This window comes from Ammodytes marinus (genome assembly GCF_949987685.1).
Source record: "Ammodytes marinus genome assembly, chromosome: 22".
NCBI lineage: Eukaryota > Metazoa > Chordata > Actinopteri > Uranoscopiformes > Ammodytidae > Ammodytes > Ammodytes marinus.
Window position 1 is genome coordinate 6,202,348 of NC_137226.1, and position 12,732 is coordinate 6,215,079.

At 42.0% G+C, this 12,732-nt stretch overlaps 1 protein-coding gene across 1 annotated transcript in view; it reads left to right on the forward strand.

Annotated features, from left to right (window-relative positions):
• Positions 1-4,663: 4,663 nt before the first annotated feature.
• ppfia2 (PTPRF interacting protein alpha 2) overlaps positions 4,664-12,732 on the forward strand; it is a gene marked incomplete at its 5' end in the record, with an annotated part of 138,305 nt that continues 130,236 nt past the window's right edge. Inside the window, one exon of the mRNA XM_080050712.1 lies at positions 4,664-4,909. Coding sequence (XP_079906838.1) covers positions 4,664-4,909 — 246 coding nt within the window. The remainder of the gene's footprint in view (positions 4,910-12,732) is intronic.

Consider the following 12,732-nt stretch of genomic DNA (forward strand, 5'->3'; position numbering starts at 1 on the left):
ATGGACCAGGTGAGGAATCCGTAGTCAAACATAATAAAAACTATTTTAATAGTCTACCATTTTGGCAGCACAGAAGATGACAATAGAAAACAGCACTGGCTGCGAAAATACATTTATATTGAATTGTTTTTGTCTGCAGCCAGATTTCTACAATATCCTTGCATGGCAACTTCATTATGATTCAGCCGTCGGTGTGCTTGTCATTGACTGAATACTGTCTGAACCCAGACCATAGGGGGCTGCATTTAACAATTGCTTTTGCGTGGAAGTAAGATAGTTGTTAACTTCTCCAGCAAACTCACTTTTGTGTGCGTACAGTTCTAGTCTTTTTGTTTACAGATTGTTCAAATATGTGCACTGTTTTGGACAATTATTGCATCTTACCCTCGAACAGTTGTCTTTAACCCCATTGTCGAAGTATGGCCCTGCAGAAAACGTATAGCACTTTTGCCTTCAGACATTGGTGGACTAAACGTTGGATGGACTAGTTCATTTCAAGGCAAATAAACTAAGGTGAAGGATTGTCTACACAGGACGGCGCTTAATCTGCATTTTTCAGTTGTCAGTCTCATGCACATCAAATCAGCTGTTTACAGTCTGCTTCGAATAACTCACGTCTCACTTACACTATACACGTGCAACCGTTACCAGTTTTCTATCTCATTCCATTTTATGTGTGTGCAATTGCAGTGATGTGTGCATTTGCCCAGATCACTGCCAAATGTGTATGACCTACAATGAACAATGTGCCTGAATGCATACAATGCAGATGGTGACGATGGACTGATGAGGCTGCAGCCATTGTGAAAGGGTTAAGGCAACTAAGACACTCGGTTAAGGTTACGATAAGATTGTGTTGATGGTTCATATAAAGGCAAAATCCCTTGAAGGTCTTTGACAAGTCATAAACTCTGGTCTGCTGCATGAATGTTATGCTACCGGCTGGACTATAGTCTGGAGCCAGGTGAGCAAGAATGGATTGGTGCTGCTAGGCAGAAAAAAGGGTCTCTGGATTTGTTGCGCAGATTGGGAAGAAACCCTCACTCCTATCCCCCTGAATAATTCATTGATTGGCATATGGCATGGAGAGAAAAGCCCCAATGATCCCTTGCATGACTGTCTGTGTGCATTTCCTACTGCATCTGAGGTCCCCAATGTGTTCAATTGAGCGAGCCGCTGTTTTTCCCTCCTTGATTCCTGCATATCATTTTAGACTCAGACATTTAACATCTTCAACCAGCCGATCTAAATTCAGTCACCTAAGCTTCGTCTTGTTTATACAAAGTTCTAAGTCTATTGCTGCAAAAACACCCATTTCTCTACCACAAGTATCACAGACAGAAAGTCGTACATATTCATTATTAGACATGCATTTATGCTAAGCCACAGTCAGACACGCTAGAGGAAGATTTCCTGGTGTATATTGGCATAATGTGCCATGATGTTGCGCTGCAGATGCTGACACTAGCAGTAGATGTTGTGTTACCAAATTGCTGTTCGTAATGGGGGTCAAATTGGCTGTTCAGTTGTGAGGAAGTAGTATTGTCACTGCAATCCGGTCAACATCCCAGCTGACAAATAGAGCTCTCAGACCACACACTGTTTAAACACTGCCAACTGTGTGTGATTACTGCTTCGGTCTATCCCAGAGGATCAAGCTAACTCGTACCTGTCATCCCTACTGCTCGCCTGCTTCAAACATAAAAGGGAACTAATGACTTTCGGCTCGAAAACGCACTCCTCTGACAATATGTGGCAGAAAATATTGAGGAGCAGACTTTTCCCACACAAAAATGAGCCTTTAGGGAAAGCAGTGGGTTTTTATTACAGTATTTTACTTCTAGGCCTTGCAGACAAGATGTTTACCGAATCTAAAAAAAAAAAAACTTATATTTCTCACAATTGCCATTGGTGAATATCCTCTTTTCAGCCTCTTTCACAGGTGGAGTTAGTGCTAATTTAGGTTGGTAATGAGGGGGGCGTGGCTTCTTCCGTTTTGGTGTCTTTAAAATTTCGACTGGAGTTTTTGAACACATATTTTCAGAAAGGTTCAGGTAGAGAAAAAGAGAGATTGTTGTTTTCTCATACTAAGGGGGTGTTCAATCACACGGGGGACCCATATTAATGTTGGAAAAACTGCATTTGCATAATAGTTGACCTCTAACTAAAGCGACAGCCATTATGCCTTTGGAATCACATAATTAAGGAGATGTAAATGTTTCATTGAGTTATACAGTTTGTTCTATTTGCTCAGGAAGGCTGCTATAAGTCCAAGGGACTCAGACAAAAGCAGATCAGTCAGTACATGTTCCCCTGTAGCTAGACAGTAGAAATGATCTACGGGACGGTCACGGGCGATCAAAGCAGAAGGTGCATGAACAGGACAAGAGGGGATTGTATGTGCCATGAAGCAGAAAAACATCCTCAATAGGCTTTGCTTTTCCACACAGCCTAAAGGGGAAATAACACACCATGAAGCACAAAATTTAAATAGAATGTCCCTGGCATTTCAGGGACTATTTGTTGCTGCATTGTGAATCTAAAGATCACAAGTAGAGGTCAGACTCCGGAGTTAACACCTCAGAATGTGGAAACCAATCTGCCGCCATTGAGCATTTTGTTGCTGACCTTTTTGCATTTCACACAGTGCAGGCAGAGGTATGCATTTCTGTACCAGCGTCATAAGATTTTCTGGTAGATCCGTGTGATAATAAAAGGTTTGAAAAACGGTAGGAAATCACAGACGAATAGGAGTTATCTTGACGGAAAGTGGGAACAGCTGAACCGTAGATCATTAAGAAAAACAACATTTCACACTTACACTTACAGTATTCAAATGGATTTTTTGTTGCAACCAGCGCCATCCTCCTCCCTTTGTACAACTAACATGTATTGAGCCCAGAGTCAGGAATAAATCACTTGCTTCTTAGTTAAAATGCTGAGGCCCCAGTCTGTCCTCCGGCTGGCCTGCTCTCCAAGCGAAAAGACTGGCACGTGTGCGAGTGTCCAGCCAAGCAACACACAGGCCCGGTCTCTCAGGTCTAAACGGCAGCAAATGGTGGCTGAATGTTGAACTGGTGGGAATCTGGATTGGTGCCTGGCGGAGAGAGCGGATAGACCCCGTCTTACTGCCAGGACATGCTGAGACACAGGCCTGCCATTATAACCCATCCAAGGGGGACCAAATGTGGGCAATGGGATATTGAAATCACACTAAGCTAACTTGGCCTTGGTCAACACACTGTGTCACTACAGTAATCAGTTAAGATGAAATTGAAGTGATTACTAAAAGAAAAGTGTATGCTTTTCTTTATATTCCCTTTCTCGTGACGTAGGGACAGATCCAGCTAGTCAGAAACGAGTTACTCAAACAGTAGAGGAATACATTTACACTTATTTGCTGTGCTGGAAGGAAGATTTACAATCAATTGAATCTCTGCAGCATACAGAAATTGGTCCAGGATACAGGTAGCCCAGCTTGGCTGGTACAGAAAGCAAGAGGAAGTTGTTAGCCCAGCTTCGGGGGTTTTGTCCACTTCAAAGCCGTTATAGTCATTCATAATGTCTTTTACTTTACATGTGTGTAGAAATAAGAAAATTAGACAGTGGTTTAGTGAGCACTTAGCTCCTCAGTCACTATAGCAAACAGCTGGGTGCCAGTGACTGCATGCAGGAATGAAACCATGGTGATTCTTAGGTGTTTCCATCACCAGCTTCCTAACTGTTGTTAAATCATGGTAAGAAAGTAAATAATTCTATTTGTCAAGTGTCTTTTGAATTGACTCTCCTACCATTTATCTCTCATGCTATATGTTTACATTACCAATGGTTCTGTGTGGCTATGTTTAGCTTTCTTCATCTGTGACGTGTAATGATGCAAACCTGGTTTTAGCCCAAGAACCTACCATCCATTAGATCGCTTAACTCCTCAGTCCTGCTGAAGTCCCTCAGGGACGCTAGAATATTGTTTCACGTATCCGCTATAGCATGGATATGGTGTATTATGCAACTTGATCTGGGCTGGCCCATTAACCAGCACAAGCGTGAAATCTAGGGCAAAACGCCCAGCGTCCCAAGACGTCTCTGCAGCTTTGAAACGCCGGGTTGACGATGAGTTGAGCTCCAACTGTGTCAGGCCCGGTCTCGCATAAAGCAATACCAAATAGTAATAGTGGATATTTAAACATATAGTAGACAATTACATGGACACTCTTGATCTTTTTCATCTTCAGCAATAATGCTATCATAATTTATCATTCAAAGTTTAATGATAAGAACAGGCGTTGTGCTTATTAATGATAAGCCTCAAGGTTTGCACATTCGAGCAGTTGTATTGCCCTTGCAATGAACTTTCTAACAATCAAGCAAACATCCATATGTTGTCCATGCTCTAACCGTGGAGCGGAATATGTTGTTAAAGCAAATTAAATCCTAAATTAAATATTTCTGAAACAGTCTTATTTTTCCTCTGATGGTCATAAATAACCTGCAACAGCAAACAAGACCATCAGTGCAAAGAATGCTACTTTTATATAGTTTTTAGGCCTTTGTCATGGTACGACCCCCCCCCCCCCCCCCCCCCCCCATAATGTTAAATCGAAACCTACGCCCATGTTTTTGTCTAATCTCTTGATCTCCCTTTCTCCCCCAATGCAGCGCCAAGATGATGTGCGAGGTGATGCCCACCATCAGCGAGGACACAGTGAGCCAGCGCGGGTCCCAGAGCAGTGCCTCGGACCCGGACTCCCACTTTGAGCAGCTGATGGTGAACATGCTGGACGAGAGGGACCGGCTGCTGGACACGCTGAGGGAGACCCAGGAGAGCCTCGGCCTGGCCCAGGGACACCTACAGGACGTCATCTACGACCGAGACTCCCTGCAGAGACAGCTCAGCTCCGCCCTGCCACAGGTAAAATTGACGTTCATTTATTTATTTTTGTGGCGTTTGCGGCCTCATACCACAGTTTAGATGTATACAGATGTGGATGCTGCGGTGATGTGGTATGGACCAGATCAGAGTGCCCACACCTTTGATTTATTTAACTTGGCCGGCTGTTGCGAAGCGGGGTAGGGCGGTCGTCCACTGGGTTGCAGGGTCGGCGGTTCGATCCCCCCCTCCCCCCGCCACATGTCGAAGTGTCCCTGGGCAAGACACTGAACCCTAAATTGCTCCCGATAGTTAGCTTGCACCCTGCGTGATAGCTGCTGCTATCGGTGTATGAATGTGTGATTTGGCGAATGTGTACAAAACAATGTAAAGCGCTTTGGGTCTGTGAAAAACCAGGGAAAGGCGGTATATAAGTGGAGTCCATTTGCCATTTACTTGTGTAGATCCAATCTTACAAGAATATTTTGAGGATTGTGCTCTGTGTTGCTTGAGTGCCTTGCTCTTTTTAAATCCTTTTGTTGGATGAACTATGGGTGCATTCATTCACGTGTCGGACACTTAGGATTTTTCTTTTCTGAATAGAGGAATGCACATGAACACCTGCCTGAACAACAACTCAGAAACTCTCTGTTAAGATTTTTGGTGCCTGATTTGCAGACTTGTCATAATTAGCGTTATAAGCATGGCGGGCAAAGTGCGTTTTGTTAATGGTTAGATTAGCAGCTAGTACTTGAAAGCTGCATGTCTGTCTCCCACACGCCAAGCGCCTTTTCAATCAATCATATTTCATGGCTCACTTTATCCATTTCCTTTGCCATGAAAACACTGGGGGAAAGCTATCAATGTTGAGTAAAAACTATCCGAGCAGTAAGAGCCCACACATCTTCTTATCATCTGCGTTGTTTGTTGTGGCCCCTCTGCAGTATCCTTCATTGAAACGTTGAGTAATTATCTTTTAATCTGCAGTTCATCAGTTGGCGATGCTTAAACGAACATGGCACAAACATTGTGTCTTCCATTACTCTGGAAACTCTTCCATCTCTGTGACTCTCGCTGTAGCTACAAATGAAATTGTTTTGTTCAAATTAAGTCAAATAGGAGACATAAGAGGGTGTACATTTGCGTTATTCCTTTTTTTTCTTTTAAACATTTTGGAATTGGAGTTTTAATTACCAGTTTGTAGTCAGTGTGCACCAAATTGTATATTAGTGTGTGTGTTCAGCTACTGTTTTTGTTTTGTACAGTAACTTTAGTGGCTCTTCAGTGTTGTGTTTTACTCAACTCGAAAACAATGTAATTACACCATTATGTTACACACATTTCAAACAAGTAGCTATCTAAACATCCTAGCCATACATACATAACTCACACTCAGACAGTGTGCATTCAACCATGTTGTGTGTTGGACACTGCCTTGCTTGGCTTGCCTTGGTATTTCAGTCAAATTGACGAGGTGACATTGAAATATTCTGTGCAGTTTGTTCATTTTTGTATGTTCAATATGTAAAAAGGAAGCAGAGTCTTACGTAACGATTTCTACAGCAAGCACAGATTAGCCCTTTCTAAAAGTGTGTCAGTAATTCTAGTCACACTCCCTCTCCTCTCCCTGCTCCGTCTGCAGCAGACTCAGGAGGTTTGCTGGTTTGCAGGCGGTGCCCGTCGATAGCGCCACTAATCCGCCATGGTTTCAGAGACACAGGCGAAGGCACAAGCCGTCTCTGTGTTAGCTTTGGTTTGATCTCAGCCTTTTTTTCATTTTAAAAATCAAACAAAATACTATGTAGTTGATATAAGAAGTGCTTTGGAAGTAGATATTTTTCATTCAACGTGTTGAAAAATCGAAATATTGAGATAATGGCTGCTAAAGATGGTTGTGTAGGAAAAATATGCAGATGTAAACAGACAAAGTTTAGTAAAAGAAACACCTAAATGTACATTTTGGGCCTTTTTATGTATAATAGTAAAATAAGACATGTTACAGAAGCAAGATAGCAAAACATTTCAAAATGTGCCTACACTGTCTCACCTTAAATGAATCTAGACAGAAAACCATTGTAATAAATAAATCCATTTATCCAATCCAATTATTTCTTCATACCACATGGCTTTTTTGAATAACTTGAATTAACCCACTTGCACCTCTTCATTCTGACGTGATAGTTGGACGGCTGTGTGTGAAGATGTTTATATATAATACATGAAATAAATGTGTCTTTACCAGAGTTATTGCTATGTTTTCATCTCAAATTCATCTCAGACTGCAGGTTTGAACTCTGGGTTATGTGGTTACTGGCTCATACTTAAGCCTCCAGGATTGGTATCCTATTCAGAGGTTACACCGTGGATATAATATAAAGTTAAGAGTACAAGACGAAAAAAATGGTGAGAAGTTAAGCCCAACAAAAGGTTGTTTTTTTAAGATTTTACACACCTAATATTAGAACAGAGGGAATAAAAGACACCATCTAACCTTTCCTCTCGTATATTTAAGGCACTGCAGGTGAGTTAGTCCAAGATATCATCCTGAAACGTTGCCAGTTGATTAATTAACTCAAAACGATAATTTTTTCAATAACAATTCTTTTCAGTAATGTTTCTATTAATATGCTAATTTGGCTACATCTAACTAATTATGGAAAATGTGAAAAATATTTTTACTGAGAATATCTATCATAAATCAGACAATTAAAATAATTTGAACAAATCTGTATTAACCTTCAATGTGCTGGTGTGCTAGTGCCAAGAAAAAGTAAAAAGTCTGAAAGTATTAAAATGAACTTAATTTTGAGATAATGGCCGTTGAAAATGGTTGTATAGGAGAAATATACAGACGCTAACCGACAAGGTTTAGTACATTTTGGACCTTTTTATTCATACTAGTATGAAAGAAGTTATGGAAGCAAAAAAGCAGCTAACAAATCTAAAAATTCTTCCTCTGCTTTCCAAACATTCCCACTTCATTTCCAGAGAAAGCAACGCTCAACAACAGTGCAAAAGTGTAATACCATTTCCATTATCTGACGATTGCCCTGCCGTCCTCCACCGGTAGTATAAAGACTTTATGTTGGCCACTGTGGTGATGTATGGCTTGTCATTGTGCGATGACAGAGCTGACATACTGTTTCTGGTGCCTTTCCCAGACTGCCCGAAACGTAAATTAGATTGTCACTCTGGGCGATTGGGATCACCGTAGCGACACCCCTGGCACAAACCATTCCGTTAATTAATCTGACGGCGTCTTATTGGCCTGTATTATATCAACATTACTCTAATGGTTTATGAAGAGGATTGTTAAACCCTCGTGATTACACAGAAACATTTAGTTGACGGGGCAAATTGGCCCTGTTGTGTTGTGTACCTCCGATTTAATATGCAGCAGACAATAATCTTGTTTTGTGATTCTGCCTTATTGGACTTTAATAAAAGAGCTCATTTCACGGGAGCAGCCATCACCTTTTGTCCTGGTGTGTTACGGATGTCATTGTTCTTTGATAAGTTTGTAATGATTTCACTCCATCTGACACTTCTTCAACACGGATGTAATTTTAACAGCAGTTTCCTGTAAGACCAGCAGTGTGGAACAATGCTCAGATGACCATATAGTTGGGATTCTTAAAAGAGGGCAATAGATAGCTTCCAGGTCTATCGCTCAACTTGTGTGTGTGTGTGTGTGTGATAGCGGAGGAGGTGATATGTAAGGAAAGCTTATTTTTTTTATTAAGACAAACGTGGCCTCATTTTAGGCGATAAGCATGGCTGTGAATGTGTCTTTACTGATATCGCTCCTCTGTTTCGTGAATACCCGGAGCGCTGGCAAGATTAGGCGTTGGCCCAACACAAACTTCCCTCCCTCCCTCTCTCTCTCTCTCCCTCTGTCTATCTCTCCGTGTTGTTGTCACCGCCTTTTCTGTTATGTCTTGCCTTGTGTCTCTCTCCCTCCCTCCATCTTTCTATCCTCTCTTTCTCTCTCTCTCTCCGTCAGAGGTCACGGCTCCACCATTCGTCGTGACACTTTCGAAGTGATCGGAGTGACATCGGTTGTCCCCACTCAACGCTTCTAGGCAACAACCCCACGCACACACGCACACACACACACACACACACACACACACACACACACACACACACACACACACACACACACACACACACACGCACGCGCGCGCGCACACAAGCGCACACACACACACACACACATGCGCACACATGTGCACACACACATGCCTACCAATCAAACCGTGCCTCTGTCTTTTCCTTGAAAAGCCTCATCCACCATACAACGTCACTTGTCTTCTCTTTCTCCATTTCATCAGGCCATTTTGTTACAGTGGCAATGTTACAATGACACAGGCGACCATTATATACTGGTGTAGGCCCGTTCACTGAATGAAATGCTGCCTTGTGTATATTGATGCCAAAGTGATTCTGAGTTTAACATCCTATTGTAAAGGAAATGTAAAGGCTTGAAAGGGGGCCCTAAAATGTTAGTACCTGCTCAGTTAAAGGTTGCAAGAAGAGTGTCCAATTCCACCAATATACCCATACAAACGTTTACAATCCCTCCTGCATAAAATACATTTTCTCCATTGTTGGTTAGTATTATGATCATATTTTAAAGATTAGTTGTTTTACACATTACCTTTTCTGAGTTCTGAAGCTCCACAGTGTGTGGTGTATTTAGTGATTTATTGATACAGATAGTGGATCAACTATTTTTAAAATGTTCAGTCATTTTGGTCAGAAAAACAGCATTGGTTCTAGCATAGTGTTAGTATTTTATTCTTCTCTGTGTTGTTTGTATAATCGTACATTCAATATATTTGAACTGTTGTTCAGACAAAATAGGACGTTTGAAGATGTCAGCTCAGGCTCAAGGAAACTGTGATATCCATTTTCTTTATGGAATTTTGTTCGGACATTTTAAAGAATAAACTTTTAATCGAGAATATTATCAATAGTGTGATGTACATAATGAGTCATTCTGCTCCCCATTTATAAGTGTGAAACTCTATTTAGCCAAGCAAACAATGGATTTACCTTCCCTACATTTCTGCTACTGACGCAAAACAAGTTTTCCGTTACACAGGGTGAGTCATTTGTGCTATATCAGCCTCTTTGGGAAATAAGGGGCACTCTGGATTATTTCCCGTGTCTTGAATTTTTCCTGATTTGTTTCAGCAGAAAGACTCCCCACTAGGACACCACAATGGACATGTAGAGCTTGTAGGATATAACCCAAAGCCTGAAGCAGCAGCAGCAGTGGTGGTGTACACATGTGATCTCCCTTCCCCCCAACACACCCCCTGTATTGTGACACACACAGGCAGGCAAGCTGGCAGACAGGCAGCAGCGTTCTCTGGAGCACTCAGCTGTGCGTTACTGTACTCCCGAGGGCCCCAGGGGTCTACGCAAGCCTTCTCCCCCCATGCTGTTTATTTACTGTTTCCCAACATGTTTTTATGAAGGCTTCTGCTGCTGTGTATATATGACGTTCTCAGCAGCACATCTTGGTCGCTGGCAGCCCAAACTGTAGTCTGTCCACAAACACATAATCCAATTTAAATCATATTTTACAGATTATCCTATTTTATATTGATATTATTATCGTTCATAGTTTTTAGAGAGGATCCTCTTGACACAGTTACTTTAAACGTGCCTTGTGTAATATGGGAATATTTTGGCGTCATCAAGTTGTGAAAGTTTCTAGCTTGCAACGCCCTTTCTCTACCCCTCCCGCTCGGAGAATTTACAGAAGCTGCGGTGGCCTGCCAAGGACAAGAAGCTAGTTACTAAAGGTGGCATCATCCACTGCCTCAATTCTTTCCACAATATGAGGTGAAGATGTATTTAGTTGTTTATTCTATAGTACTTCTTCTTCATCTTCCAAAAGGTGCATGCATACACCCACGACATAAAAGAACGTGCTATGATATACTTTTTTTCCGTTCTGTGCTACTGTAGAAACATGGCGATGCAACATTGCAGCAAGCCACACTCCTATGTAGATATAAAAGGCTCATTTTATATCAACAGCTTTTATATGAAATGACATTGAACAGGCTCCGAGAGGTTGTTTTCAAAATACACATGAAAAATGTCCACGAGACATGTGAGCAGACTAACCTTTAGAAGCGGGCATCAGGCAGGGTTATGCAACATCACAGATTTACAGCTGTGTTTCAGTCCTGTAGTCTATACACACAGACAGCCACCATCATAGTGTGAGATTTTGACTTTTTTTTAGAGTGGGTGGATCGGCTTTCATTTTATCATCGAAAAGGCTACATTTATCCCAACCAAACTGAAATTGATCTTACCAAAAACTCACACCATTTTTATTGTTGTCGTTTTCTTCCAGTGATCTAATACTAAAACAAATCTAGTGAATTAATATGTCGGCCGCTGTGGACATGTAAATCTCCCCCTATTGGACACTCATTCAAGACCAACAGCACAGCCTCCACAGCTCCCCAGATCACAAAGCTTTCTCTGCCTGGCCAGACAGTAACGAGATAGCAGCCAATTGATCACACACACACACACACACACACACACACACACACACACACACACACACACACACACACGCGCGCACTAGATCACTGGTACACAGCAGAGCAATTGATCTGTGGTTTTGCCCATTCACGACCATCACACTGGCTTCAGTAGCAATTACAACAGCGCCTTTGATACAAAAGTGCGATTGAGTTCGGAGTGGACACAGGCTTTGAATTCACATATCAATTACAATTCAATTTAAACATAAGTAATTAGAGGGGGCGGTAGTAGTAGATTTATCTAAAGGGCAAGGACTGAGCACGTTGTCTGGTCATTAGCACACTGCTTTAAGTCAATGATCCCCCACTCTGCCCCACTGTTTATTAATCATACGTGACACAGACATTCGTCAAAGAGCCATGAGCCATGCAGGCCACAGGCACATAGCATGTCCTCCCATTCTTCTTCAAGCTTCAGCCAAGAAATATAAATGTATATGTGTCAACAATAGCATGTCTGCATGTATCAATCACAACAGGATTGCCACATGAAAAACAAATGTAGAATATATGTCCATAATGTTCAAGGTGCGTTAAGTGTAAGGCCGTGAAAAATGTAAAATAATTTAAAAAAGACAAAGAACACAATAAATAAATATCACACAGGGGGTAAAACCGATATTCCTCCTGTTACAGTTATCCAGATCGGTTAGAAATTATTTTAGAATATTAAATCAACTTAAATATTTTTTTAAGGATATCATGTAGCATTTAACAAGTCATTTTAACTCTACCAACACATTTGGAGGATGACTTCAGCTTCAGCCCAAATATTGCCCAAAAGAGCATCTGTAGTCATGGAATGTACCACTCGTCGGAGCTCCGTAGGGGTGAATGGGAACGAATAAGGAGAGGCAGAGAGATAGAGAGAGAGAGAGAGAGAGAGAGAGAGAGATGGTGAACTTCCCTGACAAGGGCAGCAGAAGGAGGATACGAAGATGACTAAGCTTTCTGAGGAGAGAGAGAGAGAGAGAGAGAGAGAGAGAGAGAAAGGGGGGACGGGAGGTGAATCTTTCGAAATGTATTTTTATATTTGTTCCTCCAACCCCCAGTGGTCTGTCTGTGTGTCTCTGTTGCTTGTAGAGCTTGGAGACCCCCTCTGGGCTGCAGGCAGCAGTCAGCCATGTCAGCTGGTCTCCTCCGCCAGAGCAGCACATGATTTTTGCCATGATTACCGTTATTGTTTGTGCCCCAGTTCACGCCGCCTGCAGGGTTGATGCATCGGGAAGAGAGGAGGAAACTATAGGCAAAGAGTGGGCTACGCATAGGGGGTTAACCATAGTCTCT